This window comes from Hippoglossus stenolepis, chromosome 14 (assembly GCF_022539355.2).
Source record: "Hippoglossus stenolepis isolate QCI-W04-F060 chromosome 14, HSTE1.2, whole genome shotgun sequence".
Classification (NCBI taxonomy): Eukaryota; Metazoa; Chordata; class Actinopteri; order Pleuronectiformes; family Pleuronectidae; genus Hippoglossus; species Hippoglossus stenolepis.
In genome coordinates, this window is record NC_061496.1 from 28,207,587 (window position 1) to 28,233,573 (window position 25,987).

Below are 25,987 nucleotides of genomic sequence, written 5' to 3' on the forward strand. Positions count from 1 at the left end.
ATTCATAGTTTCCAGCTTCGATTAGCACAAAAATACCTCTACTGATATCCCTGATGCCACAAAAGTTGTACACTAAAAATATCTCTCCCAAGGAACAAACACAATACAAACAGAAAGGGGAAACGTTTTTTAACGGAACATCACCGAAACGGTTTATGACAGTTGTTTCCAGTGTAGAGGCTCGATTCAAATGAGCCTTAATGGACTTTTTAAAGTCAAAGTCCCCATAAGGGAAAGACCCACTTCGTGTCAGTGGTGGGTCCCTAAAGTGTGGCTTCATGGTAGCGCAGATCTAAACAAAGTTGAACTAAATCAAACCATGGATAACAAGCCAATTAACAAGTCCCGACTCCTTTAATTTGACAGAAAATAAAACTGTAGGAGTAATTGCCTGTTTTAAACGCCATGGCAGTCTTCCGGGCAAGTAACCAGAATAAGTAACGCTCGAGTCAGTTACTACTTATCTGAATTTCTATGAAGAATCATCAGTCTCTTGTCGAAGGGGATCGCCTTCTGAATTCTTGTAGTTTATCCTTGTATTGAGAGCGCTGGGTGTTTTGGGATTGTGTGGAGCCGTCTGCTGCGCCGGGTTACTGCTCTCCACTCCGGTCACGCCGTCTCCCCGCCATTCAGATAGGAGCCGGGTCTCCTCTTGGTCCGGAGCAGCAGAGGACTTCACCACCGTGACTGGAAACACTCGTGAGGCCATGTCCCTCGTCGCTTCTGCAGCATCCTGGAATAGCCGGGTGCCATTCTCGTAGAAGACCCGCATCCTTGCGGGATACGGTGTCTGGAACTTTATTCGTTTTTCTTTCAGGACTTTCTTGGCTTCGGCGTATTCACTGCGTTTCTTAAGCACCTCGGGAGGGGAGTCATGATCAACGTAGAAGCGATCATTGTTGAAAAACACTTCCTTCATCCGGTAGCTCCCGAACTTGACCACTATCGATCTGGGTTTTGGCTGCGGGCCGCTCGGCTTTGGAGCCAGAGCTCGGTGAGCCCGTTCTATCCTGAGGTCCCTGTCACGGGGCAGGTCGAGCGCGTCTTTCAGCAGGTTATCCAGAAAACCAGCCATGTCGGTGCCCTCTCTGTCTTCGGGTATACCGTAAATCCTTAAGTTATCCCTGCGTGCCCGCCCCTCCTGGTCTATCAGCCTCGCTTCCAGGTTAGCTTGACGCTGCATTAGCCGCTTGATTAGCGTTGATGTTGCTTGAAGCACGGTCTCAGTTTCTTCAATTCTCCCCTCTGCCTCGTCCAGTCTGTCGTTTGCTCTCTTTAATTCGTGTTTGATGTCAGTGAGTTGTACCCTGTTATCTCTTCTGAAGTCCCGGACTTCGTTGAGAATGCTTCGCAGGCTAGCTTCGGAGTTTTCCTCGTCACGTGAGGACGGGCCCGGGGAGCTGCTTCGGCTGTCTTGTCTCACTTCAGGATCATATTCCATCACATTTTTGGTCGTCCTACTTCTAGTAGTAACCCCTTTCTCCATTATCAAAGAAAAATTGCACTGGGATTGATAAAACTACTGATTTTTGGGGTTATTTAAAGGGGACATAGCATGCAAATTCCACTTTGTTAGTGCTTCTACAGGTTAATGTGGGTATCTGGCATGTCTACCAACCCAAAAACTCTGGGGAAAAAACACTCGCGCGTTTTGTTATAGTTCCTCTAAGTCAGAAACGTCATGCTTGAGCGACTCGATTGCGCTTCCTGGGTATTGTTTCGTAACAAGGAACTGGAAGTCTCCCTACATGGTCTTGGCCCACCCCCCCCCCCCGTCCCCCACACTCGTTACTTCGGGTTTACACCGAGGCAGCGCAGCGCCGTTCCCAAGCACGCAGCCGGGCTGTTACACGGGACGAGCATTTCTCCGCTGGTCAGCCCGCGGTTCACTCACATGTGGCATTTGTCTGGATCGTTGGGACTGGGAGGCTGCAGCAGCTGCTCGGGAGCGACCGCTCGCTCTCCCGTGCGTGAGCTGGAATTTGTGTCAGCGCCACACAGCGCACAGCAGTGTGGAGGACTTCCGCAGTGTTCAGCGCTACTGTAACCCCCGAACCCCGACATTCAACGGGTACAACAACAAGCGGAGAAAGCAGAATCGCGGGCTGACCTTATATATACAGTCTATGGGGCTGACCAGCGCGGAGAAATGCTCGTCCCGTGTGAACAGCCAGGCGGCTGCGCGCTGGAGAACGGCGCTGCGCTGCTTAGCGGTCTTCCACACTGCCAGCTGTGTGGAAGACTTCCGCAGTGTTCAGCTCTACTGTATGCCGGGTTACAGTAGTTCCGCCGGGTTACAGTAGTTACGCCGGGGTACAGTAGTTACGCCGGGGTACACCGGACGCGGAAGCGCCGCTGCGAGGCAGCGCAGCGCCGTTCTCCAGCACGCAGCCGCCTGGCTGTTCACACGGGACGAGCATTTCTCCGCTGGTCAGCCCCATAGACTGTATATATAAGGTCAGCCCGCGATTCTGCTTTCTCCGCTTGTTGTTGTACCCGTTGAATGTCGGGGTTCGGGGGTAAATGATGGTCTTCATAGCCCCCCCTCTCTTTCTCTCTCTGTCTGTCTGCTTGTGTGCTTGTAGTGGATGGGCAGAGGGGGACATTTAATTATGTGATTGGGAAAATTAAAACTCCAGGACAACAGAAGAGGAATACAAAGTATGGGATGCATATTTGATAATTTATATCATATAAAATATGTAATTTATATCGTTTAAAATCATGGGGGGAGAGGGGGGAGGGGGGAGCTGGCTCATTAGCATTTAAAGGAACAGGCACTCAAAACAGGTCGCTCTGTGGAGGGCTGTTTTATACAGGGTAAAAAGGGTGCTGTTTTATATGATCCTTGTGGTATTTTGACCAAAGTATGTTACAGACATTTCATTAAGACCCCAAGGAACCATATCAACTTGTGGTAAAATGGGCATGCTATGTCCCCTTTAACAAAACCGTCGGGGAGCTCGAAAATTAAGCTGTCATCCTCTCAGTGGCGGAACCGGAAGCCTGAACCATTCATCTTATTGACTATTGACATTTGGCATGTGTATTCCTCAGGGCCTAAGGAAGAGCAGCGTCAAATTTGGTGAAACGCTACACAGTGAATATTTATAAATTTTGAATAAACAGGCAAACAGCACTTTGCAATCACAGGTGTGACAGCCAATCATGAATGTCGCAGGTGCTGATCTTCGTCATGGCAACAACATTCATTGAATAATTTTATCTTTAACAATTTGTCTACAATGTAGGGCTGGGTGATATGCAAAAAAATCTTATCACGATAACTTTTTCATATCAGCCAATAACGATATATATTGCGATAAAAATCAAATAACCAGAAAATAACTTTTTTGCACAATTGTATTTATGTACAATGTTCTTCTTATATACAAACGCTTTACTTGACAGGCCTCAAATACTGCAGGTCATTTTGCGTCCACACTGGCGACAGCCAATGGCCAGAGGCATTATGTTTTTGGGTTGTCTGTCTGTCTGTCACATTCTCCCAGACTCAAGGATTGACTCATTTGATTTTGGTAGCCAAATGTCAAAGGTCAAGATGGCCTCACAAAGTATTTAAAGTGAATAAAAATTCATCTGGACTAATAGAGGAACTGATTCGATTTTTGTGGTCGGAGGCCAAAAAGTAGAAATATACACAAGGAAACTGCACTGGTTGGTGGAGGCATACAACCCCAGTGCGGTAATTCTATTTGCAGTTTCAGAGAGAAAGCTATAACCCACATTTCCAAAGGCCAACCAGCAAACTGCTTTAAACCTGACAAAATACACAAAAAAATGAAGGGAACACTAAAATCACATTAGAACTTGATGAATGAATTATTCCAGTTAAAAATATTTAATGATGTACATTGTTTAATTTGTTGAGATCAAAATGACGTCACAATGGTCAATGAAAACCAAAATCATCTACCAATTGAGGGCTTGATTCAAAACCACACCAAAAATCAAAGTAAAATGTTTTAATTACAGGCTGATCCAACTTGCGTGATATCATCAGGGCAACTCATAATGTGACTAAAGCGGCCTATATGCATGTGGTGTCATCCAAGTGTCCACAAGCCCCGACAATCAAATTTGACTCAAAACGCCATCTTTTACACCATGTTTTTTGCATAAATGTCCTCTGATATCCTCCTCTGGAGCCGCGTTTGCACACACACACTGCACACGCTGCACACGCTGCACACGATCTCTCGCCAAGGGGGTATGCGCGGGTTGCGCGGTAGCATCACTAGTTCCGGTAGCATTGCTACTTCCTGTAGTGGACATTTAGGCAAAAATTATGGTGTAAATGACGCCATTTTGAGACAAATTTGAATGTTGGGGCTTATGGACACTTAGATGACACCACAGGAGCAGTATGGAGGCATTTTATGTATTTTTTCTGTTGTATTTTTAAGCTTGAACAAGGGGTCCCTAGTTACTTCAATTGTATTGGATTTTGCTGCAACGCTGTTTCCCCTTGAAACTCCAAAATTGTTTTGTGGACTCAAACACTTCACCTACCCCTCCATCGGCATAGGGGCGAGTAGATAATTACTAAATAATTTTTTCCCTTTAAACTTGTGCACCATTTGCAAAGCATTTTCCCTGATGCTCAGCATATTATTCTTGGTGATTTTAAAACTTGTAGTCTTAAGAAGGCCCTTGGTCACTTTTACCAGTATGTTAACTGTCCAACAAGACACGGCAGAATGCTGGACTTCAATCAAGTTTTTATTAATATAGCCCATATTCACAAATCACAATTTGTCTCATAGGGCTTAACAAGGTGCGACATCCTCTGTCCTTAACCCCCAACAAGAGTAAGGAAACACTACCCCCACAAAAAATAGCCTATTAAAAAAACGTAGAAGGGGGAAAAACGTAGAAACCTCAGAGAGAGCCACATCTCCCCACGTATAACTGAACACATCAACAAAATAATTGTACTTTCAACATTGATTACAAGAAACACTTTGTAACATAATCGAAAGGTGTGTCAATGTTTAAAGTATTTATACATAAAAAAATATCCGATAGAGATGAAGGGAGCAGCAATGACAAATTAATTGAGGAGTTATTGTCAGGTATGGCACCACAAATGCAGCCTATAAATCTTATGCAATGGTGTTACTAGGCTCTTCTGACCACAACTGCGACTTTTTAGCCCCAGTCTATCAACCGGCCCTCAAAAGAAGGAAAGTTGAGCGCAAGGAGATTACTGTGTGGACAGAGATAGCTATTAATGAACTGAATGGATGTTTTTACAACCCAAACTGGGATGCTTTTAAAAACGCTTGTACTTACTCGGGATGTCGGGATGAACAGATTTTATGATAATTGCGGTTTCATAACCGTAAGAATTGTAAAAACTACGATATCTCACTATGACTCTTCACAATAAATGTCCCATTCAGATACTCTGCTTATGATGACAGGAAACACAAATACCCTGACCAACCTTCCACAATAAGGCAACTAAATAAAATAGCTTGCATAAATTATTTTTAAATAGCCAAACGTTACACTATAAAAACTAACAGGATATAGTTGATGATAATAATACATATTTTAGTTCATTAGCTATATTACTCGCTACATAGTGCTTGTCGTGGGTTATTTTCCTTTTATAGCATCGATAATCATGAAAACCGTAAAACCGTGATATTTCCTTTGACAATAATCATGGCACCAAAATTTCATATAGTGACATCCCTAGTACTGACTTAGATGAACTGATTTTCATTGTATCAAGTTACATTACTTTCTGTGAGCTAATTATTATTCCTAGAAAAACAATTACATTGTACCCAGAAAAAACTAGCCTTCCATCAAGGGAAATAAAACTATCCCAAATACGGTTTAAAGACAAGGTAGCGGATAAACTTGAGAATTGCAACCCTTGCTTTGCCTGGAGGGGGTTTAAATCTATGGTAAATTGTGTATATCGTCGGCCTCTCCTACGGAACATACACATCTTAATCTCCCTGGCCCTGCCACAATGTGTTCACACAGTGGGGTTCGCCTTGCTGCCGCGGTTAATAGTTTACTGTGATACGGGCGGCGGTCACGTGAGTATTCCTTTGTTTTAGTTTTTTTTATCACAGCCGACAATTCACCGTCCGAGAGACGGGGCGTGGTGTTAAGTTTAACTGTATTCTGTAAGTGTACAACTGTATTGTATATTCTCTTTCAGACTCACAGAAAAGTGAAATGGCACAGTTTTCCCTCACCATGTTCCCAGCAAGGCTGACATTTTTTTTTCATATGACAACAACGGAGCTGAAGATGATGTGTAGAGAGATAGGAAGATTTATTTTTGGTATACAATTGGTAGTTTAAAGAGTTTGCTGCTGTGTTTTTTGGCAGCTGTCTTGTTGCGATGTTAGGGTGGGGGGTGGGTGTTCTCAGGGTTGTGCCGTGCTTGGGGTCTTTACAAGCCTTGGTTCTCTCCCGATTTAATACTTGCCTTATGTTTCCATGCTACGACTTATGCCGGGAGTTTTGTTGTTGCTTCTGTTAACCAATCTACATTTTCAGTTAAGGAGAAGGGTTAGCCTCCTAGATTTTTTCAGCTGGAACGTCAAGGGTTTTAACCACCCCATTAGGAGAGAAGGAAAGTGCTATCACACATCGAGCAATTCAAAATTCCAATTGCCTTTTAACAAGAAACTCATATTTGTGCCCTCGGACAACTCACGTCTCATGTCGTGCTGGGCGGGGCAGCACTTTCACTCCACCTTTCAGGCCAAGGTTAGGGATTATCAATCCTCATAAACCAAAATGTTCCCTTTGAACATCACAGTGTGATATCGGATATAAATGGTTGATTTGTTATTGTCTCGGAGGAGATCAGATAAAATCTTTTTTTCTCACAAGCACTTCTCGTGAAACCTCCAGTTTGATTGTTTGGGATACTTTGAAAGCCTTTCTTAGGGGACAGATTATTTCGTACTCCGTGAATTTGAAAATGAAGGCCAATAATAAGCGTCTCGATTTGACTAAGCAAATTAAGTAAATAGACCAGCAATATGCTCATGCTAAAGACCCAGAGTTATACAAAAAGCGGGTGGAATTACATACCGAATTTGACCTCCTTTCTACAAACCCAATTGAATGCCAGCTTCTGAGGATCAAGGGTCTATTTTAAGTCCATGGTGAAAAATCTGGTAAACTGTTGGTTTATCAGCTGAGAGGATTTAGGGCAAAACAGTTCATCACAAAAATTGCCAGGGAGGATGGAACCACATCGAAATTAATAACACATTCAGGAATTTCTATTCCAGACTTTACTCCTCTGAATTCCACAATGATAACAATTTGATGGAGGATTTCTTAAACCATCTGAACATTCCCACTCTCTCTTCTGACAACAAAACTAGACTAGATGAACCTATATCACACAAAATAGCTGCAGCTATCTCTTCATTGGAATCTGGAAAATCCCCGGGACCCCGATGGATTGTCTGTAGAATTCTTTAACTTATTTTCTTCCCTGATTTCCCTTTAACTAAATTAAGTTCTGTCAGATTAATTTAAACAAGGTTAACTTCCACCATCATTTTACGAACATGTCCGAAGCCAAATTGTCTTGTTTCTACCCTGATGTGAACCCCTACTGTGAATGATGTAAAACAGGTGAGGCCTCCCTTATACACATGTTCTGGACTTGTCCTAGTCAAGGAAAATATTGGAGGGACATTTTTCAAACTCTGGCCCTAATCCTTGAGCTCAATGTGGACCCTAACCTTCTGGTCGCACTTTTCGGCACCACCGGAGAGGTCGACACACGTCTGACTCCAACCAAGGCTCGCACATTGTCCTTTCCCTCCCTGCTGGCCAGGCGGGCAATACTTCTTAGGTGGAGGGATATCACGGCATGTCTTCAACTTGAAAAGATCCACTTCTCAGTTTATAGCTCCAATAATAAGTTCCAATGGGTTTGGGGACCTTTCCTGAAATACTTTCAGAACCTTAAGTCAAGCTAACAATGCACTCCCTTGTCATGTTTCTTTGGTATTATTATAAAAGTATTACTGCTGTTACTATTGTTATTAATTATTTATTTTTCTTACTTTAAAGTCTGTTTGTTTTGGGTTTTGTTTTGTTTATTATCTGTCCCTCAGTTGACCTCTGCTAGTATTATACTTTGTATGAACGAATTATTCTCTAATTCAATGTTTTTTCTAGTTTGTTCTTCTCTCTCTAATGTATATATCTGTTTATAATGACACTGAACCAGACGTCCAGCAACTTATTATACCATTCCAAGAATGCGATATTCCCTCAGGCATGTCACTTGGGTTTGAAGTTGGGAGGGGATATGGGGTATTTGTGTTTAATGTGAAAACCTAATAAAAATATTTCTGAGAAAAAATTAGTATGGGGTGGTCTACAGTATTGAAAGCAGCACTGATATCCAAAAGAACGAGGATGGATAATTTACCAGCATCTTCAAGCAAAAGAAGGTCATTGCAGATTTTCAAAAGAGCAGTTTCTGTAATGTGGAGGGACTGAAAACCAGATTGGAATGTTTCAAATTAATTATTGTCTGTCAGGTACCAATTGTTTGAACACAGCTATTTCAAGGATCTTGGATAAGACTGATAGTTTTGAAAGAGGGCTGTTATTATTGAGAGTGGAGAGGTCTAGGTTGGGTTTTTTGAGGAGTAGTTCAACTAGAGCTTTGAAATTAGCAGGGTAGACGCCAGATGTCAAGGAGCTATTTATAATTGCTAGAATGAAAGGACTAAGAGTAGGCAAAGTCTCTTTCAGTTGTCTGGTGGGAACCACGTCCAAGGGGCTTCACGCGATTACCATATCAGTCAGAGTTCAGGAAGAGTCACCGGTAAAAACGAGCTGAGGAATGGCATGTAAACTGGTCTAGAGGGCTCAAGGGCAGGCAGGCAGGCTATGGGGGTGCTGTCAGTCATGGATCCCACAATTCGGTCAAGTGTTTTGAAAACTTTAGAGTTTTGGAAATTCTGATAGATGAAGGTGGAAAAGTAGTTTGCCTGTGCTTCTTTCACTGCAGCATTATATTTTTTAATGAAGTCCTTCATGTGTTCTTAATAAACATTAAGTTTGCTGGCTTTCCATTTGAGCTCCACTTTACGCACACCTCCCTCTTTAGAAAGAGGGTGATGTCACTAAACCACAGTGCAGATTTGACACTGGTTCTGATTGGGGCAACTGAATCCAATGCTGCCAGGCAGAGATTATTAAAGGGGTTCACCAGATGTTCAGTGTCAGGTACTGTATGTGGGGCAGGGCCGAAGAGAGGGATAAGAATGCATATGAAAATGTGCCAGCTGTTGTTGAATTAATAATGTGAGAGCTAATGGGGGCCAGTTTAATTTCGGCCGGTGAAGGAGAATATAAATTAAACATAACACAAAAGAGATCAGATACACAGGTATTAAGAAGATCTTCAGGTCAAATGATATAACAAGATCGAGAGTATGGTCCTTGTCATGGGTTGGCCCAGTGGGGTGTAAAACAAAAATAAGTGATTCTAAGGGGTAAAGAAATTCCCCTGCCAGAGTATCACTTGCACAACAATATTAAAATCACCAATAATGCAGATCCGGTCATAATTAGGCAGAAGTAGAGAGAGCTGAACTGAGTATTCAGAGAGAAAATTGCAATTGGGTTTGGGAGGCCGGTAGACTAAAAGAAATAAAAAAGGAGGATGCTTGTTAACACAAAATGTTAGGCTTTCAAATTAAGCAAATTCCCCGTAGGACACGGGTTTAAAGGAAAACAGCCCATCTCAATAAAAAAGCGTCCCCTAATTACTCTAACGCCGGGTTCACACAGGACGCGGAAGCGCAGCCGCCTGGCAGTTCACACAGGACGCGCATTTCTCCGCGCCGGTCATCCTGCGATCCCTAACGCACTGCACTTAGGAGACCCGTTGACCCAGTAGTAAAACAGCATATACTTACTTGTGGCTCCAACATTAACTGCAACGGCGTCCCAACACTTATCTTTTTTGGTGTTGTCTTTATACAACATGTTCTGAGGATCATACAACTCCCTGTACTTCTCCACTTCAATTATCAACTTTATGTCATCCATCTTCAAGAATTTCTCCGCTGTTTGCTCCGTGCAATGTCGGGTGTCGGGGGTAAATGAGGTAGTCACAAGTGACTACGCAACCCTATAGCCACCCCCACCCCCTCTCTCTCTCTCTCTCTCTGTCTCTCTCTTTCTATCTATATGACTGTAGTGGATGGGCAGAGGGGGACATTTAATTATGTGATTGGGAAAATTGGGAAAATTAAAACTCCAGGACAACAGAAGGGGAATACAAAGTATGGGAATGCATATTTGATAATTTATGTCATATAAAATATGTAATTTATATCGTTTAAAATCATTTTTCAGTGTGTTTCCTGGCGCGATACGCTCGCGGCAAGCGGAAAAAATAGACTCGACGCCGAAACCATCGGTGCAGGGCCCTTGGCGCTGCGCGGCGCATCGCAGCCTATGTGAACGGCACAATTGAGTAACAGGGGGGCGGAAAGGAGGCGCCTGGCTTTCCGTAAGGATTTTTTTTAATGGCTAGGTACTGGAAAACTCATTAAACTTGGCAAATTTATCAAGATTGGCCCAACTTCATTTCTAATATGGCTGTTTAGCATGGGTGTGGCCAAATGACTGAAGGGTGCCCCCGAGAATATTTCAATAAAGGAGCCCCCGTTGTTTCACCTACATGTGTGAAATTATTCTCAAAAATCGGATGAATGGGACTTAAGGTCTCTCACCCAAAAGAGTGACAGTGGAGAAGGACGGAATTTCATCTACTTGTTTTGTGCTTAAACTGCTCTCAAAGCCACAAATGGAGGTTATCATACATGATTTTTAGCTCAAAATGGAGGAAAACTGAGAAATGTCAGTGTGAAATCAATCAGACCGAAACTTTTGGCTGTAACTATTTTTTTAACTTTAAAGTTTCCAAGCCCTTCTCCATTTGGTCTAATGTTAACTTGGAGAGGAAATTTCTGGAAGGAGACCCAAAGTCACACTTTTCTAACTTGCTCCAATGGTCAAATTGTTTACACACACACACACACACACACACACACACACACACACACACACACACACACACACACACACACACACACACACACACACACACACACACACACACACACACACACACACACACACACAGCAGGAATGGGGTTAGAGGGGGACAATTTAACTTTTTAAAATTAGAACTTTCATAGCTGTTCATCAACAGTTAGTTTAGGTCAGTTGGTAGATATGCTTGAACTGTGACTAACTGGTTGTGGGTTCAAGACCATGTGAGGGCAGGAGTTATTTTTGCTTTTTATTACTGCTGCGAAATAGAAACATACTGAGTTTGTTATCTCTCTCTCTTTCTGTCTCTCTCTCTCTCTAATAGATTTTATTTGGATTTTCAAAATAAAAGCCCCCAGATAGTTACAGGATGTTACCAGGAAACCTGAAAGGAGGCAGAATTTTATAAATATAAAGACCCCAGATAGTTAGAGACCTTTACCAGAGTTTATAGAGTGGGTAGACTCTTGAACAGTAACTAAGTGGTGGTGGTTTCAATACCAAGTGAGGGCAGAAGTTTTATTTTGCATTTTACTTCTGTCTCTTCCCAGTGGGAGAGACACAGGTGCCATTAATCAGTGAGCAGAGCAGGAGGGAGGTCAGAGGTGGACTCTTTAAAACTACAACTTTCACAGCTATTAATCAACAATGTGTGTTTCGTACAGTTGGTAGATCTCATGTACAGTGATAAAGTAGTTTTGGGTTGAAAACCAACTCTGGGTAAGAGTTGTATATTGCTAATTTATTTACTGCTTTTAAAAAGAAACATACCGAGTCCTCTCTCTCTCTCTCTCAAACTGAGTCTCTGGACCCGGCAGAAAGCACTGGGCACACGTTTAAAATTTCACGGGAGGAATTTTCTAGTTTTGGTAAATATTGTCATCATGATTATTTATTATGATAACTCACTGAATATGGAAACATCACGCATGTTTAAAGAAAAATACATAACAGATACTACAACAGATACTATACTTTACTGCCTGAGGGATCAGGGAAGAACTTCTCACCTGTCTGCAGGTGTGTGTGTGTGTCTGCTGGTCTCTGTCGCACTTCACACAAACTGACAAGCACATGCATTTTGTTATTTATCGATGATGTCGGATCATAACTCTGGATCGTTATTGTTAATTTAATTGTGATGTCCTGGCTGTGCACGTCACATTACATCTCAGGGTGAACTGTTGGACTTTTTGTACATGTCTTATAAACTCGAGAGTGAATCAAACAAACACAAAGTAAACTTCGAGTACTGTTCAGGTACTAATAACTTCTGATTAGTGTGCACTAAAGTGCAGGGGAATTGAGGAGGGAGGAAATGCGGCAGGGGTATACAGCACGGTACAAGGATACTGGGCATATTATGTGTGCCTGCTACAATCCTTAAGCCGCGGTGGCAATATTTTGCAGCGGCAGGACACTATAGTCTCCTGGTATTTAGTTGAATACATAGCCTGACTTTTATTCAAGGAAATACAGTAGTTATAACAGAAACATCAGATTGCAGCGCTGCTGCAGACACGCAGCAAAAACACTTCCAGTGTGAACAACAGACAACCGCAACAAACACACAGCACAACCGTGGCGCAGCGACGCGCCGCTCACGCAGGCAGTGTGGCCAGAGCATCATAAGGCAAGACAAAAGGAGACCCTCATAGCAAAACAAAACGTGGGATAATAATTTGGTTTATGTCGATAACTTTGTTTTCATAATCGTTGTAAGCCATAATCATAATTGAAATTCAATTAGTTGCCCTGCCCTACTCCATAGTGTTTTGAAAACCAGGCCCCCCTCTATGTAACACTAATTTAATACATACATACGTGTATATTATATGTTATTCTTATCCTTGAACCCTCAAGAGCAATAAATGACTAATTACTGAAATCCTTGTGGTCTGGACTATATATAAGTCTCAGGCCCTCTCAAATTACTTGCCAGACTTTCCAGCAGAGGGTACCCTCCTGCACCCTTTCTCTACTGTTGCTTTAAAAGAGACTAATGTAGGTCTAATTGTATGAAAATAATTAAAACTTGTGTCAGCCTGTGTAGTGGTATGCTGTTTTATTGCAATCAGAAAAACTAGAAAATGCGGTGTTGAAAAAACTTGAACCCTTTGGGCTCCTACATAAATCAAAGGGCTGCCTGTATACTGTAGCAAACATTTTGTTGTGTTTCTTCTCCACTGACTTCATCATTATCACCTCATTATTAAACTCCAACAACATTGTCAGACTAAAGCTGGAAATTTGAAGACATGTCAATGCAGCAGAACCTGATTGGATTGGGGTGTGTTATACTTGTAGCAGACAGTGTAGTCTGGAGCCTGCAGCGGACATAAGGAGCAAATTACATAAGTATGACAGGTACCAACAAGTGCAGAAATAAAGCTGCGGTTGCCATCAACTGTTTTTGTGGTGAAATTCTCTTCCTCCTCAATGGCTTCTCAAACAAAAATACAATCAACTGTGTAACTAAGTGAAGGTATCCACTATACATCCCCTTTTGGACACTAACCTGTTCCACAAGTCATCATCTTCTCCTCCCCAGCCCCAGAAGGCATTGGGAAAGCCATTAATCTTGCGGAACTGGTCCATAGTGAGTCCACTCACACCGCCAAAGAATTCGCTGTATGGAAGACTGGAAACAACAATAAACATGAGGTAAATACCACATGTCAAAATATCCACAGCAATCTTTTTTTTTTTATGATAACCAATGGAAACAGCTTATAGTGATCACGGATATAGGGATCAACTGTTTACAAGGATTAAAAAGCTTGGGAAAGAATAGTTCCTATACAAAAGCTGTTTAAATAATTCAGTTATAGTGATCAAGAAATCTGCTTATATGTTTGGTTTCTAAAAAATATATTTTTATATTTAAGTTTTTTCCGGCTCTGTCACTAATTTACTGCCCCTCTGAGAGAGAGAGATTCGATTTTTGATATTGTCAAACCACTTTTATTTGCTCAAAAACAAACAAAACTTGTACATAAAATAAATTGAATGAAGCTATATTTAACAATATGACCAGAAACCAACTCATCATTCTCCAGAGAACACAACACTCGTTTGAGGCACTACGTACTTAAAGTCTTCCACATTTGTCGAATGAAAAAAAAAAAAAAATAGTCTCTCTGGGTAAGGAAAGGACAAGCATCTTGAACATTGGGACTGATCAAAGAAACAAAAGCATTAACAACCACAACACCATGAAGAACCCTCAGTGTAAATCCCCAGCCCGCTTAGTTAACGGTGGTATGTATAGTGCTCTCCACTCAGGCCTCTGAGCCTCTGTTAGAGCGAGATGAACTCTCCATATTTGAAGACTGGAACAATTTTTACATCTGGGAAAGAATTATTATAAACAGGTTGAATCAGTCCATTACAATAAGCAGCAGTAAGTAACAGTCCAGAGCGAGTAAGCTATTGCTTCGAGTCTCACAGCAGGAGGCAGATCACCCTGACTGACCTTGGGCCTCAGTCATCAGTCATCACTTATAACCTCATTTATAACCGTTGCTTATGCACACAAGGGGGTCTGAAAGATGGGTAGGTCACTTTTCACGCAAACGTTATGATCTAGAAAAACAAACTTCATGGGAGAATGTGCGCACTTGTACGTTAACTGTGACACTTTTGGCGAAGGGAAAATGGCGATGCAGACGTGAGGTGGTGAACTGAAGCCAGATTATTGATCCACTTCATCATTAACATTAAAATCAACTGCGTTATTTGTGCTCGTGCGACATAACTGTCCCTTCTATTGTGTTCATATACCATTAATCAGCGGAGTTGCGTCATTAATCATTTTGAATAATATCTTCTAACACTGTGCGTGTATCATCAAGTCCGACTTTAGTTTTGATAGTGTGTGTGTTTGTATGTGTGTGTGTGTGTGCGTGCGTAAAATGTCTGCAGTGAACGTGAATGTGCCATCAGGTGAACAGAGCTCAGTGGAGATCACTTCCAAAAAATAAAGAAAAACTATTCACTTTCAAACTACGATTTCCAAATAATATCCCAGAGTGGAGGTTAGGATCCCACTGATGTGTGAAGTAATCTATATATATATAATGCACTCACATGTACATGTATTTGTCCAGCTTGGCAGCAAAGTGGCGTGGCATCTGACCACAGCCGTAGTAGTTTCGATCGTTCACAGGGATGTGGTCAACATCGTGAAAGATAAAGCAGTCCCAGTCCACGTCCTTCATGGCCTCTAGGAATCCCACGTTAAAGAGCATGGCTCTATTAAAGGGTTGGCTCCCACTCTAAACACATACATATGTGAAAACATATAACATATAATATACCATTTATATTTGCTATTTATAATGAAAGTAAATACTGTGAAACCTTGTTCAATATCAGCAACTGCCTTCAGTGCATCAAATGCATTTTTTAGTTTATAAATAATGTATACAGCATGAGCTTAAAACGTTTTCATTCAGCTGAATATCAGACTTTTATGCCTAGTGCACACTAGACGATTTGCCCTGCGATTGTCGGTAGGGACGAATCGGGTCTAAAATTGGCCTGATTATCCTCTAGTGTGCAGCAGCCCTAAGTTAAACAAAAAAATGCCTCACAATACACTGTAGTACACACAGACATCAATACACTGCACCTGTTCAATGACGTAGAAGGCAAACTGCAGCCTCTGTCTCTGCAGCATTGGGATGAGGTGGTGGAAGAGGATGGGGAGATGTTCATGGCGGTTTCTAAATGGAATTAGGATTGCTACCTACAACACAAATATGTAAGTACGAATCAATATATACTTATAATATAAATGCATTTTGTATAATGTAAATGGAGTGTACTTACAACTCACCCACTTGCACACAGATTCATGTATATACTCAGATACTGATAGTTCCATTAGGTACAATTAGGGATTCAGTATCTTGTCTAACAACAATTTGACATGGAATGGAGGAGCCAGGGATCAAACCACCAACATTCGGAGGCGTGAACCACCCACTCTCGCCAGCTGGTTTCAAAGTGGGCTGTATACAATTATACCGTTATTACAGGTGCTTGACTTTTTCACATCTTGCAAGTGTTGCTGTAACTTAATAAGGAAATATGTTGGATTTCTTCATTAATATATTTTTGGTATTTCTGTGGTAATGCATGTATAATAATCATAATAAAACAAAAAAAACAGCAATTAAAAACAGATTTGGACATTCTTACAATGGCAATGGCCAAAGCTATGAAGCATTCTGGTAAGCCTTAAATTAAAAACAGTGTTATCTGTACATGTAAAATCTATAAACCAACCTTCCAGTGAGGTCTGCAGTCCTTTGGTTTCCAACGGCCTCCGAATTCAATGTCAAAAAACTTGGAGAACTTTAGTTCTAAATCCTCCATAGGGATCTCTGTCATGTTCACTTCCATTAGGCCCTCTGTGAAGAGTTTTTGGTGCAAGGTTCCACAGATACATGAGCATCAATAAACAAAAAACAAATACAAAACCAATCACTACAGGAAAACACAAGACAGTCATGTTTGAAGGAGTCTGTGGCTTTACCTGCCTCTATAAATGTATCAATAAGATAATATAAACCACATAAATTATTATTATTTATCAAGCATTAATAGGTGGTATTGTTAAAAGATTGCAGCACTTCAAATTTCCACTGGCCAACCATATTATCTGGTGGATGGAGAGCTGGTATTATTAATATTATTATGATTGGAACAAGTAATGTCACCAAAAAGGAGATAAGAGCACCTGTTTTCTAAAAGCTTTTTATTTTTTCCAAACTAAACAATGAGGCAGCAAAGCAGAGAGAGCAGTAACGGTCATTTTAAATAAAAAACTTGAATGAATGAATTCATTGACCTCCTGAAACACTTTTCTGGTGCTGGGTACCAGTCTACTCACTCATAGAAGGCAATCGCTCAGGGCAGGGAAGGTTCTGGGCATAGGTGAAGTTCTCGGGAAGATATGTAGTTGGCTGGACCAGGTATTCACTGGAGTTACTGCCATCAGGATAGTCTACAGAAAAGAAAAAAATAAACTCTTAAGTCAAAACACTATAATACAAAAGATCAGTAGTAAGAAATTTGCTGCGATGCTCAGGGAGTATTAAAGTACAGTTGGCCAGTATCCAAGTTTTGATATCATTAAATCTCTAATACATTTTTAAAAAACTTGAATGAACCACAAAAGCAGCGGAAACAGAATCTGTGACAACATTTAAAGTATATTAGAAAAGTGATAAATTGTGTGAGAGGATGGAAGAATTGGCAGGTGTTACGGCCCTGACCAAGTTGGTTCCGGTGTGTTTGTGTATGATCGTGTTCTTGTATGAGTTGATGCATTATCTTCAGGTGGGGATCTTTGGCTGCATCACTGGGTCTCCTCCCAAGGGCTGGATTCATGGGCTAGGCCTGAGGCGCTTTCAGCTGTGGAGGATCCTACTGTTACAGGCTAGGGTGGACACAGAAGATCTCAAGCGGGCCCCGCACCTGACCGAGGTAGAACTCGAAACTATAATCCATTAGGTTGAGCTAATATATCTCCACATACGGGCTTTGAAGTTGGATAAAACTCAGCCTACGTCCACCCCTGTGAGTATGCATCTCCACACCACTCCCTGTGCACAGATGTGAGTAGGCATATTGCCCTGCAACTGGGGCACACTGGCAGGGCGTGATGGCTGGGTTGCTAATCTGCTATCGGGGGCATCTGTTGTTCATACAAGGAGCATGCAGACCTCCTGCTTGGGTTTATTGTATGACTATTGTATTTCCTCAGTTAAAAGAAGCCTTTGTACTCAACTTAATGTCAGGACACTATGGTATGATGTTATGCATCTTCTGGTCCTAAAACAATACAATAAAAATGTTGTTATAGCAAATGAATGCATTAAGTCGCTACACACAGAAAATAAGTAAGACTGACTCTGTAGAAGAGCAGCAAGGCGTGCGCCGCTCATGCAGCCTGTGTGGCCCAGGCATTAGTGCCATCCTTTAAAGAAAGTGAGGTTAACTCGTACTTCAATGCTTTATTGCAATAACATTGAGGTGTTCCGTTAAGGTGGTGTTTACTTAATATAGTAGGGAAGGCACAGAAGGTTTGTTCGAGCTTATCCAATGAATGTCAGAATTATGATGTAGTAAAAGTTAGTTTTGCGTGCTTACAAGTTGGTTCTGGAGGCAGACAAAGCCATTTCAGCGCTGAGATGAGAGGAAAGTTGGAGGATGCAATCCGTTCGCAGAGGGTGGACTTTATGGGCCACAGAGTCTTGCGTTACAATCACTACCCATTTTATTGACAACAAGTGGGAAATGCACTCCTTCATGCTATACACTAGGGCAGTGGTCGCCAACCCGTCAAACGCGATCGACTGGTCCATTTCGACAGTCTTCAGTGTCGATCCCTGAACACTCTGGACTCACTGGCTGCGGTTGCAGATCAGCTGTGTGTCTGTTGTCTATAGTTCACATGTGCCGTGTGTCCACTACTGGTGGCGGAACTGCAGGTTTATTTACTGCATTTCCTTCAATACAAGTTGGATTATGTACCAAACTAAACACCAGGTCTCTACAGTACAAAGATGAGCATCTTCCGATCTGTCGATAACAACCAAAGCCCCGTGAGAACAAATTAATGGATTCAGAAAGTGAAAAGCTGAAGTGCTTTTACTTTGAAACAGTTTTGGGAAGTGTCGGAAATACGTTACTGACATAGACAGTTGTGGTTCACAGCAGAATAAACAGAGAAAATTATCTTTCATCTGAGTTTAAATGTTTATCTGTTGAATTTATGTCACAAACAAATGGTTGCAACACTTTCTGTATGCATTTCAAAACAAAAGCACTTTCAAAATAAAAGCTTTTCTGTTGACCGAATCCATTCTTTTGTTTAAAAAGAAAAGGGGGTTTATTGTGAAATATTTGCAGGAGCAGAAGATGCATGCCTTCGTACTGCATAGTACTTGTATTTATTTAAGTACACAGGACTACTTTTATACAAGGAAATAGTCATATTTATTGCCATATTCAAGGCAAAGCCTATATGCAAAAACATTGTGCTGCAATAGCAGCTCCTCTAAACATATTGTTGACCTGAGAAGCTAAATATTGTGCATTGAACAGATGCTGTAAATATGAATTTATATAAATGTGAATATTGTGCCGTCTAATAAGAGAAATGTGTATTTTTACACAATTTATTTTATACATTTATGTTAGTATATACTTAATTTGAAGATTGAAAAGCTGCTCCAGAATGCTACAATAAATGCAATCAACTATGACGGTACAAACCCTGAACAGCAAGAATCATGTAAGTACATTAACTTCAAAAGCCAAACTGTTAAAACTATTCAAAGAAGAAGGTATCAAGTGTAGAATAAATATTAAAGAGATTTGGGACAATTTCAAGAGCAAAAACCAAAGGGAAACATACACTTAAACAACTGAGTTTTCAAACTTTGCCAGTTTTATCCAACAAGGAAAACATTTCAAAATATCGTAGGGTTGAAAAAAAAAGGAAAACTTGAAAATACTAGATTGCTATGCTGAAAGAAACCAAGCTCTCAGGGGATAACAAGGCAAGACCTCGAACAGACAGACACAGAACGAGAAATAGATCGGACTAGGATTCAGAAAATTGAGGAAGCGATAGATCAAGTATATAATACATTTTTTGAGAGCAGAGCAGGAAATGAAGCAAAGACAGAGAGTAGCGGAGGTAGGCTCAGAGGAACCGAGGAACAGATAGGCCATGTTGGAGAGCAACCGGGAGTAGAACAGAGGAGTGTTTTGGAAGGAAGTCTAGCAATGGTGGCGAACACAGACGAAAGGCACAGAGAGGGAGCTGATCAGACAAAAGATATACACCTGAGATATAAACCTGCAATAAGACCCACACACAGATATACTGATCCTGGCCAATATCCAATACTGATAAATGGTTTTGTATTTATATAGCGCTTTTCTAGTCTTGTCGACCACACAAAGTGCTTTACAGTACAGGTTTACATTCACCCATTCACACACACATTCATACAGTGCATCTATTAGCAGCTCTTTTTTATTTTATGAGGGGCAATTCGGGTTCAGCATCTTGCCCAAGGACACTTCAACATGCAGATGGGGAAGACTGGGGATCGAACTGTCGACCTTCTGGTTGGAGGACGACCGCTCTACCCCTTAGCCACAGCTGCCACAAAAGGGTAGACCAGCACAATATATACCTTGGCAAACACTCGATCTTGAGGGGCTGACCACCAGACTACCTGACATATATGAGGGGTTATTAAATGGATAAAAGCATTTGAAGAAGAGACAATAGGCAAAATATTAGCCATGGGTAACATTAAAGCCTTGTGGGCCCAAATATTGGGGATTACAACTGTGGAGAATATCCTGCGCATAGATTGAAATGCCTGAATGATAGGTCCCTTAGCAGATGTAACTGAATTTAATCAATGTCAAACCAGTTTAAGGATGGCCTTGCGGAAGGGATATCCTGTCAAAATCGACACAAAAGCATTAAAGGGGGGGCTGATACTGAGAATCCAGCAACATACATTAGCAACTGAAGAGGTGGAAACAAGAAAAACTGAGGAGGAAGCTGAAAGCAGTCTCCCAGAGAATTCTGTGATCATGTGGTACATGCTATAGAGAAATGATGGAAAGGATGAGCACAGATTGGAGGTGCAAGAGAGGCCCATATTGTGTAAAATACATTTTCTGGGCTTCTACTATCCGTAATTACTTGAAGGGGGTCAGTAGGGCCCTCAAAGTATGAAAACAGTCACTCCGCGGACTTTTTCACTCAGTCCATTCAAAGAAATATGTTATTGAAACGTCTGGTTTTGTACTTCCTCCCCCGTATGAGTCATTCAGGGTCGCACTCGTCTCTCAGCCCCACCCAGCCGGTACCAGTCCAGCCTCCGAACCCACCACCCCCGCTCTTTACACATTTGTATGTCCAAATCTCCCCATGTCTTGAAAACTTGTCAAGACAGTAGGATTCTATGGACAAATGCAGATAATTCCACTGACACCTCCAGTTCGCCTAACCACCGGAAATGGTACAGTCATGCTGCCAATTTTGGTGTCCAATCAAACACCTGTTAATTTGTTAGAGAGAGATGTGAGAGAAGTGAAAATTTGGTGTTTACCACAAGAAATATATACTGACAGGCAAGAACAAATGTATACTTCCACGGTGAGATAACCGAAGCAGTGATCAGGATTTCAGAAGTGTGAAATGTTTATCCTCTCACAGGTTAAAAAAACTAAGAAATCATACACACTGACTATCATTGTAAAATGTATTATGACCAATCATACAGTTACTTTTTTAAGAAAAATGGCATGAGTCAACAAAAGACCTGTATGTTGAGATTGTAACACAATACATAATACGAGGGGTAGCACTGAACGTTGACCCAAATCCCTTCATCTCAGAATGCCTGAATCTATGCAACATATAACTTTACTGGTAAGTGAAAACTTTGAATCAAAAGACCTCGGGCCAATGATGAGAATCGCAGTGAAAACTGAATGGCAGACAACTTGATTTTCTGGTCACTGGATGAGTACATGATCAAAATTGTCTGTAGGACACCCATGGTTGCAAAACCACAATAAGTTACACTTGCTTCACATAAAACACTTCAAATGACTCAAGTTGAAGAAAGCGAAAATGTTTTGTAGGGTTGATGAAGTCAGCTAAACCACTGAAAATTTAACTGGAACCAAACACTACATTACTGAGACATGCTCAGTATCCTCTAAAAAATTAAGATGATGGATAAGTAAAACAATTGAAGGATTGTTGAATGCAGGAGTGCTGGTTGAGACACACAGCCACTGTAACACCCAGTATTGAAAGCAGAAGGATACAAATATCGGCTAGTACATGACCTACGCGCAGTAAATGACGTGGTCTAAGACTGGTCGTCTGTGGTGCCAAATCCTCACACACTTCTCACTAATGTGCCACTTGAAGTGAAGTTTTTTAGGGTAATTTATTTGTGTTCAGCTTCCTTAAGCATTCCACTGGCTGAAGAATTAAGACATTTATTTACATTCACATATAGAGGTAAGCAATATTGCTGCACTAGAATGCTTCAGGGGTTCAAACATAGCCCACATGTATTTAACCAGATTCTGGAACAAGAACAGTAAATTGATACAATATGTAGATGATTTGTTGATTTTGCTCACCAACATTATTAACAATAACAATGGGGTATGCAGTTATCATATACACACATCATAATATCGCTGAATTGATTATCAAAGGAAATTTGTAGTAACTCAAGCAAGGTGCCTACAATATACACATCTATACAGTTTGTTTCCATGAGACTAAATCAGTGAATTTGCTATATTTTCACCGTTTGAAGGATTTTGCCCCGAGGTAGTTTTATAATAAATTTTTACTTAATATCAATATTTTAGTATGGATATAAAAAAAATTCTGATTGCCAAATGTATTGTGAATGTATTGATGCTCAAGGCTCAACACAGTAGACAACTCATCACTGTACGTTATAAAACTGGACTAGAAATAATGACAACATAAGACCATGACAAATGGTTAGCAAAAATTATTTGACAAACTGTAAAACTGATAAATATTTTACCCTTCTGAGAGTGCCATTTTGTTTAACGCAGACAATGATATCTCATACATGAATGTCAAATTGTGTATGTGCAGTTCTTGGAGAATGGAAGGCATTCACATTCCCTTAGTAAGAAAGTTGTATATCTTTTTAACAAAATTAATTTCAGTGGAACATTTTTAAGTTCTAAATAGTATTTGAAACTTAAGTGTCCATTGGTTTTTGATCATTATAAATTTTATTTATTCATGTTTTCTTTCAGGGGTCTTGAAGACCACTAAGGACAGATAGGTGTGATTGTATAACTGAGTCAGGGTGCCAAATAATCCCAACCCAGTGTAAACCACATAGGTTTTTAATTGCAATTAGTATACCTGTCTTGTGAGAAAATGTTAGTGTGTTACTATGTGTGTGTGTGTGTGTGTGTGTGTGTGTGTGTGTGTGTGTGTGTGTTAGTGAGCGCATGCATGCATACAAGCAAAATGCATGGACGAATTTTTACTTCCAGTGAATATTCCTTGAGTGCATGAGTGAGAGAGAGGGGGAGAAAAAGTGTATTGTGATAGAAAATTGTTGGAACTTGCAATACTCACACATGAAATCTATGGTGGTGTGTGTAGTTTACGATGTCCTGCATCCAGTTTGGAAAACCTACCAGTAGTGGCAAATCGAAACAAGTATCAATTATTCATTATTAATCCACTGTTTTGATTAAGATAGAAATGGGGAGTACATTTTTCTGTACATTTTGCCACGCTCTTTGTGAACCGTTTCAGGGGCTGTCTACCTTACCCATTAGAGAAGAACAATGTGATCCCTCCCCTTCGCTACCTACGAGTAAAAAAAAAGAAGAAAAGGGGAACCAGGAGCTGGAGGCAAACAATGCAATGCCAAATCCAGGTGGCCTGCTTGAGAAGATCCTGACTTTGTTTGCTCAGAAGCAAGGTGATGACATGCAATTCCAGTCGGTGTTTCGCATTACAGTTTAAATAGTGATCCAAATATTTTACATGTCTCATCATGACATAAAATACCTTTAGTTCTGAACCACTGGTTTATTGTAGAGCTGTGTAGAGCGCTGTTTGATCTCTCTTGCACTCACAAGTACATTGACCCATCAAGCACAGACTAGTAATTTGTGAACTATCCCTTTGAAGATTTAAAAGAGAAAAGAACTGCCATTGTCCATGACTGATGACTTGATGCAGATCCACATGCAGGGGCCTTCAATGGATCAGATTGATCCCAGTCCGAATGTAGACCACAGGCTGACATCGAAGCAGGCCAGGTGACCTGCTTCACAATAACCTGTGTAGAAGGGAGAGCCTGAAAGCATGACAACGAAGACGCAAAAATGCGGGGCCAGTTTGAAAGTTATGTCATAGGTTTGCTGAACATTGTGTATCATTTTGCCATATCATGACTAGAACATACAGTTCTCATTAGGCAATCACAACTCTAACAAACTGTATACCGGAGGGGAACTGTGTTGATCTTTGCGTGTCCCAGGGATGGGCTCACTTGCAAATCACAAATACTCAACCCCACCCCTGGCATCCACTACGATCTGATTTCTAATGGACTACAATTCTGCAGCATTTTAATTAGGGACTTCAGCTGCATCACAACTAAAACTTTCTCTGTCAACCAATGACAACACGGTGTTAGTGCATGTGATGCCAGCAGTGAAATACAGCAGGTGAGACTTTTAATACTTTCCAACTGCACATGCGTTGGCATACTTTGGAACCTGGGTTTGAGTGATGTCTGTTAATCTCATGTACAATGCATAATGTTACATGTAGGCAGAGCGGGTAGCAGGAATCATTCAAGAAGTTGTAGACAGTACCATGTCGGCATACTACACTCTAACTGTAACTTTTTAAAAGGTAGAGCATCTGGATTTAGCCAGGAAAGAGGTCAGGCAATAGAACATATGGTAAACATGAATATGATTATCACTTACCTGTCCCATTGACTGTACTGTTCTTATTGGTGTACAATCGAATCATCTGGCCAATGGTCCTTACATTGTCCCTCAACATGATGCCCTGAGCCTGCACCATGAAGAAGTATGTGTTGGCTGACAGAAAGATAGAAAAAAACATTTTAGCCTCTTTGACTTATTGTTAATTTCTTTAAATATACTCAATTACTTATATTTTCTTCATGTAGCATTGTAGCAACAGCTGTTACATGCCCTCACTTATTGTAAAACACAACTTTACACATTGAACAGATGATGTTTCAGTTACATCTCATCTGATTCTTTAGTTGCAGGTAGAAACAATAATAACAGTAAATGCATAACTCATTCATCAAAACTACAACAGCAACCAAAATGAAATAAGACGTTGAAAAATGTAATCAAAACAATGAAATAAATGTGAAGAAGAAAAAATATAAAAGTTATATATATTATCATATTATTATTTCCTTTTAAAATGTCTGGCTGACAACACAGTTCAGATTAGTTCTATGTTCAAAGTGATAAAGAAATGTTACTAAGTTCAACCTACTAGATTGCTATTCAGACTTGAATGTTAAAGTGAGCAGGTCACTTATTCAAACATCAGGCCACCATGTTTAATTGTCATTAGATATGCAAAATGAAAGGAATTTAAGATTAACCTTCCATTCAAAAACGCATGTATGGCAGGTAGTTGTAGCAGCTCCAACCTCCTTTCTGTGTTTTAGTGTATTTTTTGTTCATTTATCTTTTAAATTTGTTTTACCCAAGAATCATTAGACTGTGTTTACTATGGATGTACAACTGCTGAGGCTAGTTATTAAAAATTGTAACTATAAATGTTCCATTCCGCGATTGATAGATTATTTTATTGATCCCCGAAGGGAAATTAAATAAGACCACCTGTCTGCCGATGACCCTGCAGTTTGCAAGCTATTACACACTGTAGTGTCACAGCTGTAGACATTGCAATCCCAGTCCCTCCTCCTGATCTCTGGAGGCTTCAAGCCTGCTTCCCTGTCTTCCACTCTCCCTAACTTCACCCAGTATATTAAATGCCACACCAGAAAATAAAACAGTGGACTTACTGAATGCATACTTCTGTGTGGAGAACATTCTAAAGGGTACGGTTTTTCTCCAACAATAAACCCGAGGTGAACCATGCACTAAAAGCCATGCTAAACAAAATTTTGCAGATTTTTAGATTAGGGGATAAAGAAGAACTAAAGAGGGTACAGAGTGAGCTAAGGAGGGCGATAAGGAAAGGCAAATACAGACACAGAAAGAACTTGGAGGAACAGCTCCAACAGAA

The 25,987-nt window shown here is 40.8% G+C and overlaps 1 protein-coding gene across 5 annotated transcripts in view; it reads right to left on the reverse strand.

Moving 5' to 3' along the window:
- The window catches only part of b4galt6 (UDP-Gal:betaGlcNAc beta 1,4- galactosyltransferase, polypeptide 6), a 54,129-nt gene that overhangs the window by 14,661 nt on the left and 13,481 nt on the right, over positions 1-25,987 (reverse strand). For 2 of the 5 annotated variants that reach the window (XM_047342841.1, XM_047342843.1), the window contains 6 exons: positions 24,673-24,789; positions 17,000-17,113; positions 16,393-16,517; positions 15,734-15,850; positions 15,190-15,377; positions 13,619-13,741 (listed from right to left, as the gene is read on the reverse strand). In XM_047342841.1, coding sequence (XP_047198797.1) covers positions 13,619-13,741; positions 15,190-15,377; positions 15,734-15,850; positions 16,393-16,517; positions 17,000-17,113; positions 24,673-24,789 — 784 coding nt within the window. Of the gene's footprint in view, positions 1-13,618; positions 13,742-15,189; positions 15,378-15,733; positions 15,851-16,392; positions 16,518-16,999; positions 17,114-23,299; positions 23,358-23,498; positions 24,621-24,672; positions 24,790-25,987 lie in introns of those variants that run through there. The other 3 variants (XM_047342844.1, XM_047342845.1, XM_047342842.1) reach the window with 3 other exon arrangements.